General features: G+C 46.0%; 2 protein-coding genes across 3 annotated transcripts; one reads left to right on the forward strand and one right to left on the reverse strand.

The window, feature by feature from the left end:
- Positions 1-1,036: 1,036 nt before the first annotated feature.
- On the forward strand, positions 1,037-6,725 carry LOC121607020 (inactive phospholipid phosphatase 7-like). Of its 2 annotated transcripts, none has more exons than XM_041937672.1 (4): positions 1,037-1,249; positions 3,413-3,735; positions 4,359-4,540; positions 5,501-6,725. In XM_041937672.1, exons 1-4 carry the CDS (start codon positions 1,068-1,070, stop codon positions 5,705-5,707), a joined length of 894 nt encoding a protein of 297 aa, XP_041793606.1. In that variant the 5' UTR covers positions 1,037-1,067; the 3' UTR covers positions 5,708-6,725. The 2 variants fall into 2 exon arrangements, with proteins under 2 accessions (XP_041793606.1, XP_041793607.1); XM_041937673.1 differs by having other exon boundaries at positions 4,359-4,544; positions 5,501-5,704.
- Positions 6,726-7,385: 660 nt separating this feature from the next.
- On the reverse strand, positions 7,386-17,318 carry LOC121606999 (WD repeat-containing protein 5-like). The gene is made up of 13 exons (XM_041937645.1): positions 16,984-17,318; positions 15,853-15,961; positions 15,510-15,583; positions 15,299-15,388; positions 14,904-14,993; positions 14,737-14,820; positions 14,055-14,110; positions 13,806-13,852; positions 12,226-12,301; positions 10,857-10,890; positions 10,691-10,765; positions 10,534-10,621; positions 7,386-8,505 (listed from the first exon to the last, which is right to left on the reverse strand). The coding sequence occupies exons 1-13, from the start codon at positions 17,056-17,058 to the stop codon at positions 8,405-8,407; spliced, it is 999 nt and encodes a 332-aa protein (XP_041793579.1). The 5' UTR covers positions 17,059-17,318; the 3' UTR covers positions 7,386-8,404.
- Positions 17,319-18,972: the final 1,654 nt, after the last annotated feature.

The following is an 18,972-nucleotide window of genomic DNA, read 5'->3' on the forward strand; positions in this document are numbered from 1 at the left end:
TGAAGCGACACTCAGACTAAAAGCAGGCTGAAACAGATCTGAGGTCATGTGACGCAGGTGGTTTGTCGTTGGGCTGCAGGTGTTTCAGTGAGTCGCTGACTCGGCGTCGCTGTTGTTAGAGAATCAGACTGAAAACAGATCTGAGGTCAACGTCATCAGTCTGAACACACTGGATCCTACATCTCCCATAATGCAGCTGGAGAGCCTCCCTGCCTGCTGGACACACCTCCACTTTATACCTGACTGTGTACTCTGATGACATCACTGTGACATCAGATGAAATCATACAACCCTGATTCTGAACAATCTGAACTGTAAAACATCAGGAGGTGTTCCAGAGTCCAGGTATGAATCTCTTTGTCCAATCACGTGTTGTGGCCGTGAACCACTGAGCCTTTGTTGTTAGCAGTTTGTCCAGAAACTCTGAAAATGTTTCTGTCCTGATCTGAGCTCAGTTTGTTGGGGTGGGAGTCACTTTGATGACTGAGTCAAATGGACAACAGCTTGGAGAAACTCACTAGCCTAGCAACATCAAGGGTACAAATGACCCATAATGCAACGCTCTCGTATAACAGTTCAGTATTTAGTGACTTCAGATTGATTCCATTTTCATGTCTGCATGCTAAATATGAAGCTATGGCCAGCAGCTGGTTAGCTTAGCTTATCTTAGCATGGATTTCCAGACCACTGGACGTTTTTCTTGTCGGGGTCATGAGTCAGTCAAGTTAGAAACTGGTGATTAAAAGAATGATGATCAATAAACTGACCTTTGACCTGCTAGAGAGCTCCTTCAGTACCACACTGTGCTGGCACTGTGTGTGTGTGTGTGTGTGTGTGTGTGTGTGTGTGTGTGTGTGTGTGTGTGTGTGTGTGTGTTGTGTGTGTGTGTGTGTGTGTGTTCAGTGTTTTTCCAGCCTCTCTCTCTGAACAGCTGACAGCAGAAGAAGGCCAGCTGATCTATTTATAGCAGAGTCCCTCAGAGTCTCAGACCTGATCTGTCACAGTCCTGCAGTGCTGCACGCCGTCACACCACCAGCACCTCCAACACCTGCAGACCAGCCACCGTCATGCCCAGCAGCCAGGCCCGGTGCCGGGCCAGAGAAAGGAACAACGTCCTGAACCGGCCCGAGTTTCTGTCCCTGAACCAGCCCCCCCGCAGGGAGCAGGGGACAGGGGAGGGCCGGGGGGGCGGCGGTCCAAGGAGAGCCTCATTCAGACAGCAGAGTCAACAGGAGGACGCAGGACTGAGGTAAGACTCAGAGGCTCCGCCCACTGACATCACATCTGACATTTGCGATCAGACCCGCTGATCCTGATCCAGGACCAGGACCCAGAGTGCTCGCCTTTAACGGTTCAGGCTGTTAGTTGTGTAAACTTCCGCTTAGAAATCAATGTCTGAACTTGCGGCAGCTAACTTCTTGACTTCATAAAACCAGAACCACCAGAGTCCACTTTAACTGGTTGTCCCAGTCACCTGACATTAGTCTTGTCCGAGATTGTTTTCAGGATTTCTGCAGGTCCTTAAAGAGGAACCTCAAGCTGAATCCACATCTTTGAGTCAGTATATGACACATAATTCACGGCTGAGGCAAAAATCTGTGAAACACCTGTGACATTCTCTGACACCTGCTGGGCTCGGAAGGCTACGCCATGTTCATGTTCGCATGCAGGTGTTCTCACAAACACAAAGCTAGCTGTTGAGGTTCGGCTGACCACCACAGTCAGCTCGTGGAGGATTTTGGAGATTAAGATACTTTAAAACAGTCAGAACCAGACCTGTCAACCCTATCAAATGTGAACAAGAAACACTATTTTACATTCAGCGTGATGGAATGAATCCATTCATATCTTTATGTTCTTCATCGAAAAAAGAAGCTCCTCCTCACGCTAACGGGAGCTGCTAACGGCTAATCCAGCAGACTGTTAATGGAGACACGTTGACTCACTGGAAACAAATATAGGCTAATAAACAGGGTTCATTCATGGCATCCAATGCAACATTATACTTCCTCCTTAAATCCCCCAAAGGAATCATGGGAACTGTAGTTCTAAAGCTTAGAGGATGATTAGCCAACAAACAGACAAAACCACAAACATTAACGTCCTCATGTTACACTGACAATGTTTTTATTTTTACATTTAGTTTTACATCACTAAGATTCAGAACATTACCTCAGCTTAGTTCTTATTCCTACAACTGAACACTTCCTGCCAGGCTTTTAATTTGAAACATGCAGGAAGTGTTGTGTGTCATCAACTATGTGTTCTCCAGGTGAGTGGAGATGATTGGCTGGAGTGGAGAAGACTAGGAGGCGACAGACGGACAGACACAGACAGATGGACAGATAGACAGACAGACAGTCTCAGCGAGTCTGTTGCTGTTTATCTGTGGTAACATTAACAGATTAATATTCCTGAATTTCCTCGGCTGGGGATTAATAAAGTCTCATCTCATCTCAACTTTTGTCATCTTATCTCATCTTATCTCATCTCATCTTTTATCATCTTATCTCAACTTTTCTAATCTTATCTCATCTCATCTTATCTCATCTCATCTCATCTTATCTCATCTCAACTTTTGTCATCTTATCTTATCTCATCTCATCTTTTCTAATCTTATCTCATCTTATCTTATCTCATCTTATCTCATCTCATCTTTTCTCATCTTTTATCATCTTATCTCAACTTTTCTAATCTTATCTCATCTTATCTCATCTCATCTTTTCTCATCTTTTCTCATCTTATCTCAACTTTTCTAATCTTATCTTATCTCATCTCATCTTTTCTAATCTATCTCATCTTATCTCATCTCATCTTTTCTCATCTTATCTCATCTTATCTTATCTTTTATCATCTTATCTTTTATCATCTTATCTCATCTCATCTCATCTTATCTTTTCTCATCTTATCTCATCTTATCTTATCTTATCTTATCTCATCTCATCTCATCTCATCTCATCTTTTATCATCTTATCTTATCTTTTATCATCTTATCTCATCTCATCTCATCTTATCTTTTCTCATCTTTTCTCATCTTATCTCATCTTATCTCATCTCATCTTATCTTCTCATCTCATCTTATCTTATCTTATCTCATCTCATCTCATCTCATCTTATCTCATCTTATCTTATCTCATCTTATCTTATCTCATCTTATCTCATCTTATCTCATCTCTTAATATGAAAATAATTAATTAACATGAACTTTCTTAATGTTGATTTCTGTGAGCCAACCTGCAGATGATCAATCAAATGATCAATCAACAATATTTACACGAGTGAATGAGACAGAAACAAGTAGGAGGAAAGTCTGGAGGAAAGACTCTGTCCTGGACCCAGACTGTCCTGGTCTCAGACTGTCTTTGTCTCTCTGTCCTGGACTCACACTCTGTCCTGGTCTCTCCGTCCTCAGGGGGTCAAGGGACTCCTCAGAAGGGGGCTCAGCGGCTGACGTGGGGGTGAAGGAGACGTCTCGCTGGCCGGAGCAGGACTGTATGCAGCTGAATCCGTCATTTCGAGGCATCGCCATCAACTCTCTGCTGGCCATCGACATCAGCCTGTCAAAGCGCCTGGGGGTGTGCGTGGCGGCCCGCGGCCCCGGGGCCCCGCTGCGTTCCATGGTGACCCTGCTGGCCCTCAGCGGACATGCCCTCCCCTGGCTCTGCGGGACTCTGATCTGTCTGTGGAGGAGCAACACGCTGGCTGGACAGGAAGTCCTCGTCAACCTGCTGCTAGGTGAGAAACTAGCTAACGTCACTTTAACCAGCGAAACGGTCTGAATACACAATAACTGAGCACTACTAGTAATAGCAGTACTAGTCTACTTCAAGTACTTCAGTCCATTTTTCTAGTATCTGTACTTGAGTTTTAAAACTTCTGACGTTTACTTCACTCATGTGAAAGCTCATGCTCATGTTTGTGAAGCTTCCTGTGACTCATTACTCTGAAGCAGCTTTCGTCTCAGGACGTTAACATTTCAAAGAAAATGTTTTGAAAACTGAAGTACTTTTAAAAGTACTCCTGTACTTTACCTTAAGTGAATTTGACTGAATGATTTGTATGGTGGTAATATTTGAACAGTAGTATCTATACTTTACTTCACATGTTGGTGTTAGCATGTTAGCATCCATCAGATCAGTTACAACGTGTCACTTCCTGCAGGAGCTGCCTGTGTCTGTCGTCATTACTGACAGCAGGAGGGGGTCCAGTCCAGGACTCTGGACTCTGGACTGGACTGACTACAGTGTGTGTGTAGCTTTGACACTGAGTGTTTGCTACAGGAGCATCACGTTCCAGCTCTCAGAGCACCTGTCTCTCTCTCTGCTGTCCAGTACGTTACCTGTCTGTCTCTCCTGCAGCTCTGATCCTGGATCTGATGACAGTCGCTGGGATGCAGAAGTTGGTCAAACGCAGAGGACCGTGGGATTTCCCTCCGGGGTTTCTGGACTACGTTGCCATGGATGTATATTCTTTTCCAGCAGCCCACGCCAGCCGAGCCGTCATGGTTTCCAAGTTCCTGCTGAACCACCTGGTGCTGGCGGTCAGTGAGTTCATCATCAATATAATTATAATAATTATTATTAATAATATTAGTGTTCAGGGTTTGTGTTCGACATGATGCTGCCTGCGCCTGTGAGCAAGGCACCGACCTCCAACAAACACACAAACACATTTACATACAGGTATGTATGTACGTGTGTACGTTTGTATACAGTGTATGTTTGTTGGTAAGCTGATCCCAGAACAGCTGTGATTCTGCATAAAGCATCAATAAACAGGATGTGATCACCTGCTGATCCTCTCTGACAGAAACTGACCTGAAAACAGCACAAAGTCAATATATTTACTGTCTGAGCTCATCAGCTTCAGTGATTTCTGTAAATATCTGCTGATTCTGGATCTGATGCAGCAACACGTTTCAAACACGTTGTGACAGGAGCAGCTAAAGACTGGGAAAGATGTGGAACGCTCCAAACACACCTGTCTGTTTGTGTAAATGCTGAAGCTGTCCGGCTCGAACCTGAACAACAAGACGATCCGTCACACACAGGTGCTGCTCAGGTGGTCAGCACGGCTGAACTGCACCAAGAGCCTGAAACGTCAAGGCGCTCGCACATGAAATTATTAGAATTTTCAAAATTAAGGCTCAAATCATGAAAAAAACTAAATCAGTGTTACGTAAAAGTTCTTCTAGTTTGAGACAGAGTGATGCAGCCGCACTGAAGTGTCAGCCAACCAGGACTGCAGTCATGTGATCCACAGTCAGCCAATCAGATGAGAGCTGGTTTCAACTGGAGACAAACTGCTTATTTCAAAATAAGAGCTTATCTTTATTCAAAACAGATTCTTTAGCAAATCAAACCTGTCAACAGAATTACAGTTCACAAGTCTGGATCAGATAAACCAGGTCTGAGGATCAGGACTCGGGTGTGTCGGTACCTCGACCATCACATGAAAACTCATAAATCTCATTGTAGTAATGAAGTCTGCCGTCCTCTAGGTGCCCCTGAGGATCCTGCTCTACCTGTGGGCCTTCCTGGTGGGCGTGTCCCGGGTGATGCTGGGTAAACATCACCTGTCAGACGTTGGCTGTGGTTTTGCTCTGGGCTTCCTGCACTTCAGTCTGGTGGAGTCAGTCTGGCTGGACTCTGCTACCTGCCAGACCCTCATCTCCATCGGCACGCTGCGCTGGACTCCACTGGTTTAGCTGGGAACGGTCCCAACTGGTGTGGACTGGATCAGACTGTTCTGTCTAGACTCCAGATGTTCACCTGTGATGGCACACACTGGACACGTTTTTAAACTGGTTTGGATTGATGTAAAGGTCTGACTCTGGTTTGGACTGACGCTCTGCTCCAACGACACATCCTGGACACACCTTGTTTGGACCAGTTTGGACTGGTTTAGATAGATGTAACATGGCTGTAGTCCAGTTTGGATTGCAGTAGCTGCCAGACCCGTCGGTTCAGTACGCTGCGCTGGATGTCTCTGGTTTAGTCGCTTTGGACTGGTAGTCAGGTGAGACACAAAGACCAACTGGAGCTCTCTCGCAGTGTTAGCATTAGCAATCGCCGCTCAGTTTCATGCTGCTTTCATGTTTACGGGGGAGTGGACGGACGCTGAAGTGAAGCTAACAGCTGCTGTAAGCAGCACAAACCAAAGGGTAAAGCAGCTGAATGTGTGTGTGTGTGTGTGTGTGTGTGGACTTTGAAAAGAAAATAACTGTAAAGTGTTTTATGGATAAAAAATGAGGCTACAGAATTAGACTAATTAACAAATGTAGCAGTCAGAAACTCAGGAGACGTTTGTGTTTGTGATGTCAGCTGACGTCAGAGAGGAAACAGATGGAGTAAAATCAGTGAGAATTTATCAGGAAGCAGCAACTGAACAGATCATAGGAAGTTCTTGTCTTGTTTACATGAAATAAGTTTGTGTTCAGGTTTGAAACTCAGGCGTCACATGACGACAGCGAGTCTGTGAACGAGGTTTCATCTGGGAGTTTTCTGTGTTTGGTACAAGTGTGAACAGCTGATCAGTTCAGCTCAGCTCGAGTCAGAAAGACCGACAGACGCTCGGTCGAGAGGAATCGACAAACACGAAACAGATTGGAGACCAGCAGTTTTCTGGAGAAACTCAGAGGGAACTGATGGAAACCACAGAAGAAGAAACAAAGTGTAAAGTTTCAACTCTGTTTTGTTTCGTCGAATAAAAACTCTTCTCACGCATTTGTCTGTTTTTAATGTGAACTCACTGAACCAGTTCTCCTGCGTCTAAACACCGAGATCACAACCTGTCGGTTTACAGCACATTAAACTGAGTTCACTGTGTTAGTTTACAGCGTGGACGGCCCCTGAATATCTGGTCTGTGGGGAAGCCGAGGGGAGCAGAACCGGTCATGTGGTGCGTAAACCACGACTTCAGCATTTCACTGTGATTCAGTTCAGGGAGACTCAGCTCTAAAGATGAGGACAACTGGACTGAGTTAACATCAGGCTGAAGCCAGTCACCTGACCAGTGATGTCACAGAGTACACTGTCTCACACACACACATCATAGTCAAAAATATTTATTTACAAATAACCGAAAAGAAAAAAGAAAAGAAATCTAAACAATGTTCATCATTTCTTTCTCTCTGGAAACAGCTCGAGACACGTGATGATGATGATGAGGAGGAAGGAGAGTCATTGAACACAGCAGAACCACAAACATACAGTTGCTGTAGCGATACAGTTTTCAGTTTCAACAATAAAACGGTCACTCAAACTGTTGCTTAGCAACGTAAATCTGATGCCATACTTTGTGACAATCAGAAACTTCAGAAAGAGTTTAGAAATTTATCCTCATATATCATATGTATCAATGACATTTGAGCCTTTATTTTAATCTAAAGGGCAAGTTCACTGTTTTTTTTGTTGAAACAGGTCCTGGTCCTGGTCCTGGTCTACCTGTTGTGTGTCTGCGGAGGAGAAAATGATGTCAGAGTGACATCATCAGGTGATCTCGGTTTGAACATCCTGTTTATTATCTTCTTTCTGCTCTCAGTTGAATGAACGTGTTTCTGAGGTTTCTAACTGTAACTTGGTGGAATCTTATTAGATCTGGTGGATTTCATGACGGCTGCCCAACGTACGGCTTGCAGGCCAAAGTTGGGCCATCATAAGGTTGGATTGGACCTGCCAGATGTTTAATGTGCAAAAAAAGTAAACATTCATTAAAAAATGAGAATATGAGCTGCTGTCAGATTCACATTTCAGAGTCTGGGCTCGTCTGTCATTTGCTTCTGGATTGTTTTAAATTATGCACATTTTTCCTTGATCTCCTTGAACTTTTTAAATTGTTCATTATTTTTTAAAAATAATTCGATCCAATAACAAAAAAATATCTTTGTGTGATAATAAAACTCTGACAGAGAAGGGAAATGATTTTAATACTACTGGAATTCTTTTAATGTGAAAGGGAGGAAGCAACTAAGTGACAGCTAACCAAACTAACACAAACAGATAACAGTCGGGTTCAGGATCACTTAGACCTGGATCAGCCGAGACTAAAATCATAAGTTTAATAAGATCTGGTCAGAAAACAGTGAACTCGCCCTCCAAACGCTCTTTTAAAAAGAAACCTCCCTCAGAAACGAGTGATTGTAACCTGCACAGTGTGAGTAGACTGAGTAGGTTTGTGGTGTGAAACCAGGTCTTGGGGGGACCTGTTCTGACGGTGTGTTCATGGCTCTGTGTGTTCACGTGCAACAAGATCGAATTGATTCTGAGTTTACGTGGATTCTCCTTGTGTGACTGACACACAGAGTTAAAAAAGGACAGTTCCAGAAAGTTCAGGTTCTGGACCCGAATCCAGTCCCAGGCAGTTCAGGTTCTGGACCTGAGTCCAGCCCAGGGTCTCCTTCAGTCTAACAGTCACTCTTCCACAGTTTGATGGTTTTGTCGTTTTCCAGGGCCGCTGAAGCGATGATGTTTTCTGTTGGATGGCAGGCAGTGGAGATCACCACGTCTGCACAGAGACACAAAGACACGGACCTCAACAACGGACGCTTCAATGTCTTCTTCTATTACAGACGAGACCAGGGGACAAATCCAGAAACCAGGAGGTGAAGGAAGTGACTAGTAGACACAGTTAGAGACTAGTTAAAAAACGGTCAACCAACGTGCTCTGAAACAGTGAAAAGAAGAAAAAGGACAGAAGTTGACAAATGACACAAAGACAACGAGGACAAACTCACAATGAGACACATGAGACAGTGAGAGCCAGCTGGGTTTCAGGCGGGACCTCAAACATTAGATGGAGGCTGACCGAACACGTCTCGGGCGGCAGGTCAACAAACGTTATTCAGGTCGCAGTAATATGGAAGGAGGTGTTAGATGTTGTTAACAGACGTGTCCAGAAGAAAAACAAGCATGGATCAATGCCCCGACAGTAAAAAGACGACTGACAACACAATTTATCAATTTAAAATCAGTGTCAAATGAAATGCAGAGGCTCTTAACGAAGGCTCTGACATAACGAGAGACCGAGTACACCTAGAAAACCGAAAACAACTGGAAAGCCATCCATCCATTGTGGGGGCAGCAGTCTAAGCAGGGATGCCCCGACTTCCCTCTCCCCAGACACTTCCTCCAGCTCTTCCGGGGGGAGCCCGAGGCGTTCCCAGGCCAGCCAAGCGACATAGTCCCTCCAGCGTGTCCTGGGTCTTCCCCGGGGCCTCTTCCCAGCGGGGCATGCCCAGAACACCCTCCCAGGAAGGCGTCCAGGAGGCATCCGGTAAAGATGCCCGAGCGTCCTCAGCTGGCTCCTCTCGATGTGGAGGAGCAGCGGCTCTACTCTGAGCTCCTCCGAGTGACAGAGCTCCTCACCCTCTAAAGGAGCGCCCCGCCACCCTGCGGAGGAAACTCATTTCAGCCGCTTGTATCAGAGATCTCGTTCTTTCGGTCATGACCCAAAGTTCATGACTTTAGGTGAGGGTAGGAACCGGAAAGCCAAAAGTTTCCATCTGCTTTTAGTTTAAAGAAGCTACTCATCGTCCGGCACGATACGACACTCCAAGCTTTGTCTTAACGTGACTGAGGGGTAACATATACAGAGGAAATAACACACAGCTAAGAACTGATCCCTGTGGTACACCGTACAAGAGGGGGCGAGGCCAGTATACAACGAGGCACTGAAGGAAACTGAAAAGTTTCTCCTCTCCAGGAAAGAGCCAAACCATTTGTGGCGCGTGGTGCCTGAAAGGCCCACCGGGTGCTACAAGTGGTCTAGAGGGATGTGGTGGTCTACAGAGTCATCTGACAACCAACATTAATATTATTCTGTTTGTAGCATCTACAGACAGAAGGTCCCTGTGACTGATTAGTGCAGACTCAGGACAGAACCCTGATGGAAACACATCAAAGATGTCGGTTTCCATTAAAAAAGACTCCTGAAAGACGACCTGTTCAATTCAAAATACAAGACCTATTTATAAAGGGCAAAATGGACGGACCAACAGCGTCAAACCCCTCCTCAGGACCTGCGGGGGGAAAGGGTCAAGTGGGTAAGAGGAGGGTTTTAAGTTAGAGACAACTCCAAGCTGTGTTCACCAGAGAAACGACAACATTAGTTCAGATATCTGACAGAGGAATTCATAAAGCTGTCCCGGCTCTGAGGACGTGTCAGGAAGGTCTGAGTATCTCATTGGACACCTGTAGCCATGGATCTCTCTGCCCTCCTGCAGGCTTGTCTCAGTGCCCCAGTGGCATCAAACCCAGGCTGAGATTTGGCTTTTGGTTACGGCTAAAGAGGGGCCACGGCAACGAGGACATTCAGCAGCTCGTCTGGAGAAGAACGTCCAGAGTGGTTACGGACGGGTTGAAGTGAACGGACTACCCCGGTAACCGTCACAACGATGATAACCTGCGAGTATCAGGAAGGAGGACGACAATCCCAACAAGACCAGGATGTTAGCGTTCACTGCTAACATATGACCAGGGACTAGAAGACAAAGTAGGTGTGGTCAGAGACGAGTTGAGAGGTTAAAGGTCGTACCTGTGTGTCCTTGTAGTTTCTGAACTATCTCTTTTGTCTGAAGGTTCCAGATGTAAACCATGCTGTCCTCAGAGCCCGAAACGATCCACTGAAACACAGAGGTCAAAGGTTACACCACCTGACAGCTACAGGTGTGCCGTGTTTTCTGCATACGTACTTTCCCTCCTGTGACCGAGAAGTTGGCGAAGATGCAGTACTTCTCGTTCTTATGGCCAGTGTACGTCTTCAAACACTGAAAACACAGAGAGGACAGAGACAGAAGGTTACGCTGCTGAAGACAGACAGACTGATGGACAGCAGACAGACTGGCGGACAGACAGTACCTTTCCTTTGCTGTAGTCCCAGAGCTTCAGCGTGCTGTAACCAGAGGACACAGTTAGTTGTAAGACACCCAGGTCATTCCACTCAGAAGGAAAGGTCTTACAACATTTAACCTATGGATAAGCCTGTTAGCAAGGTTAGCATCAGGCTAGCTAATTAGGAAAATTCTCCTTGTTTCATGAGGACGTCCACTCAGAGCTCCGTCACTGGATACGCTTTGGACCCAGCTTTGCTACTGGACACAGCACTGTCATTGGACGCAGCACTGTCATTGGGCGCAGCACTGTCATTGGACGCAGCACTGTCATTGGACGCAGCACTGTCATTGGACGCAGCATTGTTACTGGACGCAGCACTGTCATTGGACGCAGCATTGTCATTGGACGCAGCACTGTCATTGGACGCAGCACTGTCATTGGACGCAGCACTGTCATTGGACGCAGCATTGTCATTGGACGCAGCACTGTCATTGGATGCAATCTGGACGCATCACTGGCCTGTCACATTATGAGCTGAAGGACGGATCAATACCTGTCCATGACCTGACTTCAGATTTGGAAGCTGTAAGTCTTCTTTTATCTTCTTATCTTCTTTGGCCATGTTTTATGTTGCTTTACTGTTTATTTTGTAAGTGAGCCTGTTTAACTTGTGCTAGCATGTTGCGCAGCTAATGTGGCGAGGGCAGTCCCACAGGCTGGTTGGACTACTGTTGTAATACACAGAAACTGTGTGAAGATTAAGCCAACTAAATGACGAGCACTAGGTGTTATGCTTCATGTTGCTTTCCGTACTTCAAGCTGCAGCGTTAGCTCAGCTAGCATTAGCCTTGTTGTTATACAGAGGCCTGTTCTGCTCCTCGCTGGTATGTGACCGTGTTTATCTTTAACACTGATTGGACACCCACATAAAATGCGGTGAAATTTCCCTTTAATTCTACGGTTTAAATACGGAGGTTAAGAAAACATTAGCAAGAAGTTAGTGTGTTGAAAAATGAAGGTTAATGACAGCAAGGTTAACTCTCTGAAGTCAACAATCCTGTTAAACAGAACTTCACCTAACAACAGTTTCCGACCCAGAAACATCCGGCCAAGCCTTAGAGTTAGAAAATGAATTTAGATAGTAGAAGTACATGAGGGGGATAAAAAGAACAACCTTCACAGTGTAGTCCCTTAAGAGTCATTTTGGGCTCAAGCCGAGGATGTTTCTGATTTATTTGTCCTTTGCAAGGAAAATTGTTTCAACCTTGTGTACGGCCTCAAAAACACACCAATACATCAAACCCTACAGATACACTGATCCAACAAGGGTAAACAGGAAGGGGCTCAGGACACAACTCCACACAATAAGACCCTGACCAGCTGACAGACTCACTTGTCCAGTGTAGCAGCAAGGATGTATTTTCCATTCGGAGAAAACTTGACAAAAGAAACCGGAGGATTGTCGTCGTCTGAGGGAGAGACACAGACTACTGTCACATGACCAGATCACAGGTCTGTTAACTACACATCATTATTCTTTGATCCTGTAGACAGAACAAATACAGTCAAGAGAAGAAAAACGAGACATGTGAGGTCAGGTGTTTCCATGTGCTGCAGCTACAAAGAGGAAACAAACCTGCACTGAAGCTACAAAGAGGAAACAAACCTGCGCTGAAGCTTCAAAGAGGAAACAAACCTACGCTGAAGCTACAAAGAGGAAACAAACCTGCACTGAAGCTACAAAGAGGAAACAAACCTGCACTGAAGCTACAAAGAGGAAACAAACCTGCGCTGAAGCTACAAAGAGGAAACAAACCTGCGCTGAAGCTACAAAGAGGAAACAAACCTGCAACGAAGCTTCAAAGAGGAAACAAACCTGCGCTGAAGCTACAAAGAGGAAACAAACCTGCGCTGAAGCTACAAAGAAGAAACAAACCTGCAACGAAGCTACAAACCTGCACTGAAGCTACAAAGAGGAAACAAACCTGCGCTGAAGCTACAAAGAGGAAACAAACCTGCACTGAAGCTACAAACAGGAAACAAACCTGCACTGAAGCTACAAAGAGGAAACAAACCTGCGCTGAAGCTACAAAGAGGAAACAAACCTGCGCTGAAGCTACAAAGAGGAAACAAACCTGCAACGAAGCTACAAACCTGCACTGAAGCTACAAAGAGGAAACAAACCTGCGCTGAAGCTACAAAGAGGAAACAAACCTGCACTGAAGCTACAAAGAGGAAACAAACCTGCGCTGAAGCTTCAAAGAGGAAACAAACCTGCGCTGAAGCTACAAAGAGGAAACAAACCTGCACTGAAGCTACAAAGAGAAACAAACCTGCACTGAAGCTACAAAGAGGAAACAAACCTGCACTGAAGCTACAAAGAGGAAACAAACCTGCAACGAAGCTACAAACCTGCACTGAAGCTACAAAGAGGAAACAAACCTGCGCTGAAGCTACAAAGAGGAAACAAACCTGCACTGAAGCTACAAAGAGGAAACAAACCTGCAACGAAGCTACAAAGAGAAACAAACCTGCGCTGAAGCTTCAAAGAGGAAACAAACCTGCGCTGAAGCTACAAAGAGGAAACAAACCTGCGCTGAAGCTACAAAGAGGAAACAAACCTGCAACGAAGCTACAAAGAGGAAACAAACCTGCACTGAAGCTACAAACCTGCACTGAAGCTACAAAGAGGAAACAAACCTGCACTGAAGCTTCAAAGAGGAAACAAACCTGCGCTGAAGCTACAAAGAGGAAACAAACCTGTGCTTGTGTGTGTAGCTCCTGATTGGCTCAGAGTGACCACCTGCTCTACCTATGACACTGTGATTGGCTGTACTGCACTAGGAGCACCATCATGACACCAAAACATATAAAAAGTTATTAACAGATCAGAAGAAGACATTTAAATCTTCTGTGATCAGCTGAAAGTTTTTTTATATTAAAGAAATCTATAACATTAATGGGTTTACTCACCAATCAGAGTCTTCAGACACTGTCCTGATGCTGTGTCCCAGATACGACTGCAGGCAGACAGGTGACAGACAGACAGACAGACAGGTGACAGAGAGACAGACAGACAAACAGATGGAAGGGCAGACAGACAAATGGACAGAGAGACAGACAGACAAGACAAAAGCAGAAAAAAATCAAACTTCACTCAGCATGAGGTGTTTCTAATTTAAGTGTGTGTGCGTGTGCGTGTGTGTGTGTGTGCGTGCGTACCAGAGGCCGTCGTAGCTGCTGGAGACGATGAGTGATCCGTCTCTGTTGAAGTGAACCTGAAGACACACACACAGACAGACAGACAGGAGAAATATTTCACCGTCCTCACCACCATCATGAGTGAACGACCCTCAACAGCGGTCACTTCAGAGCCGAACGTCACCCACAATGCATTGTAGTTATCATTTGGGGCAAGAAGATGCATCCGTGGTTTGGTGGCAGAACTGCACGTGAAACAGTGACTGTCGATCCTGAGTCTACTGCAGGTCAGGTTTTCTATCGTACAGGTCTGTGGAGGGACGCTGGGGGCGAACAGGTCCAGCACCTCATAACAACCCTCGCTGTGCTTTACTTCTACTCCGTCATGCCGTCATATTTACTGAGACAGCACGACTGATTTGTCTGTCCCCGACGTTTTCTGCAAACACATGAACCCGTCACAGTCCGGATGACCATGACCCAGATCCCTGACAGAATGTCTGAATCACTGACGCAGCGTGTTACCAAGTGACGCCTCACTGGAACGAGTCTGCAAACTGGAAACTGCTGCTCGATCCCTGACGGTCTGAGCTGGAAGTGTTCGCCCGCCCCCCCTCTGCTCTGTGTGTGTAAAACCAAGAGGAATAACCGATGAAACCTGGCACAGCAGGGCCGGGGTCAGAGGTCAGAGGTCAGGACTTACAGCGGAGACCGGGTCAGAGTGAGCCGGCAGCGTCTTCAGACATTTTCCCGTCTTGACGTCCCAGATCCGAACGCTCTCGTCAAACTACGGAACACACAGAGATGCAGAGTTAGCGTCGCGCAGAAAGTCCGGGATTCTTTCTGCTGGATTGTGGCGAAGCAGCGTACCGATCCGGACACCACCAGGTTGGACTGAGGGTTGAAGTTACAGCAGAAGACGTAGTTACTGTGTCCCTTCAGAGTCTTCAGACACTTCCCCTGGAGAGACACATGTTTACAGTGACGCAGCATCCTGCAACTCATCTGAACACTCATTCATTACAGGATCAGAGGATTCTGGTCTCGGCCTGCAGCGGTTCTCAGCGGTTCAACATGTCTCACATGAACAGAACTATGAAGTTTATCTGTCTGAAAACCTGAAACTCAGCTCGTGTTTCTACAGTCATTGATCCAGATGGATGTCAGAGACATGCTGGAGCTCTGAAGGACATAGTTCAGGTGCATACAAAGACACTGAGTGACCAATCAGAGAGCTTATCACTGCGTGCGTGTGCGTGTCTTACAGAGTTGTTGTCCCAGATCTTAAGCGTTTTGTCGTCAGAGGCAGAAACCAGCAGGTTGGAGTCTGAGGACCAAGAGACATCAGAGATCCCCTAAAATACACACACACACACACACACACACACACACACACACACACACACACACACAGGATCAGAACCAGAACTAAATCCAGACTGGGTTCAGAGCAGGATCAGGACTGAGGCGTCTCACCAGCTTGTGTCCAACGATGGATTTCTCAAACTTTCCGTCAAACGCTCCCCAAATCTTTATCAGCTTATCTGCAGCTGCACAGAGACGTTACCATGGTTACTGCACACTCACAGCGTCACACATTAACAGTGTGTGTGTGTATGTGGGTGTGTGTGTGTGTGTGTGCATGCGTAGGTTTGTGTGTGTGTTTGTATGTCTGTGTGTGTGTGTGTGTGTGTGTGTGTGTGTGTGTATGCGTGCGTGGGTTTGTGTGTGTGTGTGTGTATGTGTATGTGTGTGTATGTCTGTGTGTGTGTTTGTATGTCTGTGTGTGTGTGTGTGTGTGTGTGCGTGCTGTCCTCACAGGAGCTGGCGAGCCACTCTCCGTTGGGGCTGAACTTGACGGAGGAGACGGCCTTCGTGTGTCCGGCCAGCGTGAACTTCACTGTGTAGTTCGGTTTGGTCGGGTTGGACTGAAACACACACAAAGTTGTAGAAAAAAATAAAAAAGACTCAATGCAATTCTTATAAGGTGTGATATCTTTAAAAAGGCTGATCTTCTATCATATTTATTCCTCAGTTCTCCTATTTGACCACTAGATGTCAGTACAAGCAGGTGAACTCTGAAGCAACAGGCTCCATCGTGCAGTCATTGGTGTGTTTGATGGTGTCTGGTTCATCTTTTCTATTTTTTATTTGATCTCTGTGGTTTTTCTAAAGTTTTTTTTAAAGAAAGTAAAAAGAGAAAAGAATTGAAAAAGAAAGAAAATACAACAAGGTGATCAGAGCCTGTAGGGAGGAACTGGTCTACTTTCTATTCATCTATTAACCATTTTCTTCAGCCTTTTGCGAAATACTCTTCCTCCATCTCTGTGTGAGATTCTCCATCACTGTGAGATTCTCCATCTCTATGTGAGATTCTCCATCTCTGTGTGAGATTCTCCATCTCTATGTGAGATTCTCCATCTCTGTGTGAGATTCTCCATCACTGGGACGTCCTGCACCACGGTCAGCCACAGTTTGTGATGTGGTGCATCAGTCAGTCTTCTGTCCAGGAGCTCGATCAGGTACTGGTCTCCTGCTTCCATATTTCTCAAGTATGAAACCAGACAGGATCAGGGGGATTCATAACCCAACACCTGACACACAACAGGACGTGGACCACCACAGACCGGCTGTGTTTACATGCAGCTCCATGACCTGTGTGTTCAGTCTGGTTCCAGTCTGCAGCAGGTCGCTGCACATTCATGTTTCCTTATAATCTGACTACAAGTAGTTTTCTAACAGGATGGATGCTGTCCTCATTTTCATGTTAATGTCCCTCATTTGTATCTTAAATATCTAAACATGTCGGTATTAGTACTTTTACTTCAGGACAACATCTGATTACTTCCTCCACCACTGCTGACAGGCTACCTGTTAGCTCGCAGACCAGTTACCGGCTAACTGGACCAGCTCTCCCGGTGTCTGGACCCCGTCAGTCCGACTGACTCACCTTAGTACCGGATCCTGAGGACGATGAAGGCTGTTTGATGTTTTCGGTCTCCGGTTTCTTCTCTTCTGTCGCCATGTTGTCGTTAGCTTCAGCTAGCTCCTGTTAGTTCTGTTTTGACTCTGCTACTAGAGTAGAGCTAAAGTTAGCTACCGACGCTAACAGCGCTATCTGTAGCCTCTGCTGTCAGCGCAGGTCTCGGTCAGAACCGGTTCTGTATGAAAGGCCGGAACCGTCTGGACCGGATCTAAACAGAGACTGACTCGGTGTTGCTAATAGCAGCACACGGAGACTGGCCTGCTAGCTTTAGTTAGCTATTAAAACAAGAATGTGCTGGAGAGCACGAAGTTGCCTCTGCGCATGCGTGAGTCATACGGCGATGAAGAAGGTAAAAAATAAATGGAAACGAGTGAAGCGCGGTTTCCTTTCCACAGATTATTTCTAATTATGTCCAAACATACACAAACAGAGACATATACGAGTATACGAAACACAGTCTGAAGAGAACAGAAACACAAGATAATATTTACACATGTGACGCCTCCAGTTTCTTTGCCTTTGAAATGATTCAAGATTCTTTATTATCTCATTGGGCATGACATGTCAATGAATGATGACTTCCTGCAAATAATCAACAGGAAGTTTATTAGCAGCAAAGATCAGTGAGAACTTCATGACAATACTATTTTTATTATCATCATACCCTAATCTGAGAGAGCGCTGACAGGAAGTGAGGTGGAAAGGTGAGCTGTTTTTTAACCCTGATGCTGCGTTCAGGTCACATCAGGGTAATTCCATTCTCAGCGTTTGTGATCTGGAGGCTTCAAGTTTCCACATCACACTGTGTCCCTTTCCCTCCGAACCGTGATCGGCTCCAGACTAGTTATGATGCAATAAGTCCTGCAGACGTGACTCTGACTGGTGAAGTCAACAAGAGGAAATACACAGAACACTTTCCAGGGAAGACAACCATGAGAATAAAAACCCTGAGAACAGAAAATAAGTAGCGCACAAGCTCAGTGTTTGTTCTACCCTCAGGCTGTGGGCCAGGACTGGTCTGGGATCAGTTCTCAGTTTGCTGCGAATCCCTGCAGAGGAAACCAGCAGCTGGTGATGACAGTGGCGACCGAGCCCGCCCACCTCCACCCACCGTTACACAGCGACCAATGACAGCAAGCGACTGAGACTCCAGGAAGCCCCATCTGCTGACAGTGGCGAGACGTTGCACAACCCCTAGACAAGACCAGGTCCAGAGCCTCTGCACACACATAAGAACAGGACAGATTGATTAGCGAGCAGACGTGTGCGTTCTCAAAAGTTTGATAAAATGCTGTGAAACTCAACCCGAGCTACAACGGAGCTTTGAAGTGTGAGGAGTCATTTCAGGTTCCTGCAGTAACAGTCGGCTTCATGTTCCTCATGTTCATTCACAGTTCGTACAACTGGGTTAGAAAACGTCTGCTTCTGTGATTAAAGTCCAAGCTACAAGACGTCTGAGGACATAAACACATGACACACCCACTTTAATACAAAACACTCCCACTATGCCACAGGACACACCCACTTTAATACATGCCACACCCACTGTGCCACAGGACACACCCACTTTAATACATGCCACACCCACTGTGCCACAGGACACACCCACTTTAATACATGTCACACCCACTATGCCACAGGACACACCCACTTTAATACATGACACACCCACTGTGCCACAGGACACACCCACTGTGCCACAGGACACACCCACTGTGCCACAGGACACACCCACTTTAATACAGGACACACCCACTGTGCCACAGACAGACAGACAGCGGACAGGCAGAGAGTCAGCAGACAGACAGACAGCAGACAGACAGACAGCAGGCAGACAGACAGTCAGCAGACAGACAGACAGACAGACAGCAGACAGACAGCAGACAGACAGGTACTGACTGCTGTACGTTGTGATGCAGGATCTCAGTTTGAATCCTCCCTCTGTTCCACTGC

This window comes from Chelmon rostratus, chromosome 5, assembly GCF_017976325.1.
Source record: "Chelmon rostratus isolate fCheRos1 chromosome 5, fCheRos1.pri, whole genome shotgun sequence".
Classification (NCBI taxonomy): domain Eukaryota; kingdom Metazoa; phylum Chordata; class Actinopteri; order Chaetodontiformes; family Chaetodontidae; genus Chelmon; species Chelmon rostratus.

Bases quoted from the DNA above. Each gene is read 5' to 3' on its own strand.
- LOC121607020 (XM_041937672.1), top strand. From the start codon at position 1,068: ATGCCCAGCAGCCAGGCCCGGTGCCGGGCCAGAGAAAGGAACAACGTC. The intron at 1,250-3,412 runs GTAAGACTCAGA...CTCCGTCCTCAG, and splicing joins CAGGAGGACGCAGGACTGAG to GGGGTCAAGGGACTCCTCAG. The intron at 3,736-4,358 runs GTGAGAAACTAG...TCTCTCCTGCAG, and splicing joins CCTCGTCAACCTGCTGCTAG to CTCTGATCCTGGATCTGATG.
- LOC121606999 (XM_041937645.1), bottom strand. From the start codon at position 17,058: ATGGCGACAGAAGAGAAGAAACCGGAGACCGAAAACATCAAACAGCCT. The intron at 15,962-16,983 runs GTGAGTCAGTCG...TGTGTGTTTCAG, and splicing joins CCTCAGGATCCGGTACTAAG to TCCAACCCGACCAAACCGAA. The intron at 12,302-13,805 runs GTGAGTAAACCC...TCTCTCCCTCAG, and splicing joins GTGTCTGAAGACTCTGATTG to ACGACGACAATCCTCCGGTT.